At 53.3% G+C, this 1,887-nt stretch overlaps 1 protein-coding gene across 1 annotated transcript; it reads left to right on the top strand.

The window, feature by feature from the left end:
• Positions 1-483: 483 nt before the first annotated feature.
• On the top strand, positions 484-1,882 carry CSUI_010708 (sag-related sequence srs11; the record flags this gene model as incomplete). The annotated part of the gene is made up of 1 exon (XM_068070810.1): positions 484-1,882. A coding segment is annotated over exon 1 (612 nt), but the record flags the coding sequence as incomplete, so codon positions are not given.
• Between the last annotated feature and the right edge of the window lie 5 nt (positions 1,883-1,887).

Here is a 1,887-nt window from a genome sequence, read left to right as displayed (position 1 = left end):
GCTTGTATCTCAAACGATCTACTGTCACCTACAGAGACATAGGAAAGCCGTCTGTGTGCAGTCCACGCACTCATAAACACGTCTCTCTCTCTCTCTTGTTTGTTAACGGTAAGGGTCTTCGAAATCCGACTGACGCAGCCCTCTGGTCCATGAACTTTCCGACCTTCTTTCCATCAACTTTCACGCTCCTCAGCTCTCCTCTTCAACTGCTTAATGTTACCTCAGAAAAACTTCCAGATTCCGGATCAACAGCACACAAGCTTAGTCTTCTGTTTTTTCTGCCTTATTCCTTCCTCGTCCTCCCTCGGTCGGTTATCTGCCCTCCGTAAGCGTCTGGCCGAGGCCTAGCTTACTTGGCACGAACTGGGGTTGGCTAGTTCTGCGGTTGGCTAGTCAGGGTGTGTCAGTGGAAGCCTGAGCGCTTGGCTTTTAGCTATTTTCTAGGTAGAGTTCTCGTAGTATATGGTGACTGAGTAGGAGAGTAGAGGCTGAGTTAGCTCCATTTTACCTTTCAAATTCCTCTCTTTTCAGTGCATGAGTCGACACGACCACCAGCCGGGGCATTCTTTCGGCGCTGTACGCAGGCAGGTACTCTTTCCCCCTGGAAAATGTGACACACAGCACATTAAGGCATGCATCGAAGACAACGGACAAGCCACAAGCCGTCCGGTGCCGTCTCCCAACACTGCAGAGTGACGATGACCCATAACTAGCGAGTGGGGAATAACGCGCTGTCCCACGTGTCGGTGAACGAGGGTGGAAAATCTGAAGAATCATCAGTGATGTTTTACGTGTGAAATCGACGAAACTCCTTTCCTTAGGGTCTCGGCCTTACAACATCTTTGTCTCTCTTTTCTCTCTCTTTCGCTGCGCTGTTACGACTGCCGCGGTGTCTTACAACGCCGGCGAACTCCAACCGTCCGCGGTGTTCCCCTGACTGTGCTCGGTCCTGTGCCTGCCGTATCCGGCAGGAGGTAATTTTATCTCTTCTTTGCGGCGAGTGCGCACGGAGTTTCTCTTTGAAATCTGGAGACAGGCTAGGCTTCCCCCCAACTCCGACAAGCTCAGTGAGGGCCCCGCCACTGCAGCGGCCTAACAGGCTAGGCCACACCTCGCTTTTTCTGGAGTCTCCAGCTGGTTGAAGTCGACTCCCCGCGACGAAGCCTGAAAAGAAGTCGCTTTCTTGCCTCTTGACTGGGGGACAAGTACTTTCCGCGACCCCTTTCCGTTCTCTAACGCTTCGTCAGTCGTGCTGGTACTGGTGTCACTATGAAGATCTCCTTACGACGCGGTGCTGACTTCACACTTATCGCCCTAGCTGCGCTGGGACTTGCTGTCTTGTTTCCACTAGGCGTTGAAAGCAGTGGAGCACGCCAAGGCCTGGCTGCATCACCCGGTGCGGAAGCCACTCCGGAAGTCCGCGAGTGCGGTAAAGAGGCGGGGGCAGTCGGAGAAAATAAGTTGGAACTGACTGCTAAGAAAGGCCAGTCTGTTCAGTTCAAATGTGCTACGACATATACGCTGAGCCCGGAAGATGGTGCAAGCCAAAACACTTATACAAAGACGTACAAGGTTTCGGGTTCAGGTGGCTGCGACACGAACACATCGATCAATCTCACAGAAGTCGTCAGCGATGGAGAGCTTACAAAGTCGGAAGGGAAAGTGGCGAAGCAGGGTAGCGCACCAGTTTACACATTCCTGTACAACTCCCCCCAAACCGAAAAGAAGATTCTGTGCTACAGGTGTAATCCACCAACTTCTGGTGACGGCGACACCTCCCTCAGTCCCAAGGCTATGGCTCTCGGTTCTGACGCCGAGGGTAAAACTCCCTGCACCGTCCTCATCACCGTGCCCAAGGACGAGGCGACACCGGTGACGACGGCAGCC

The sequence above is a fragment of the Cystoisospora suis genome (genome assembly GCF_002600585.1).
Source record: "Cystoisospora suis strain Wien I chromosome Unknown contig_8051, whole genome shotgun sequence".
Lineage (NCBI taxonomy): Eukaryota > Apicomplexa > Conoidasida > Eucoccidiorida > Sarcocystidae > Cystoisospora > Cystoisospora suis.
The sequence above is the reverse complement of the archived record's forward strand: the minus strand, read 5'-3'. Positions and strand labels throughout refer to the sequence as shown.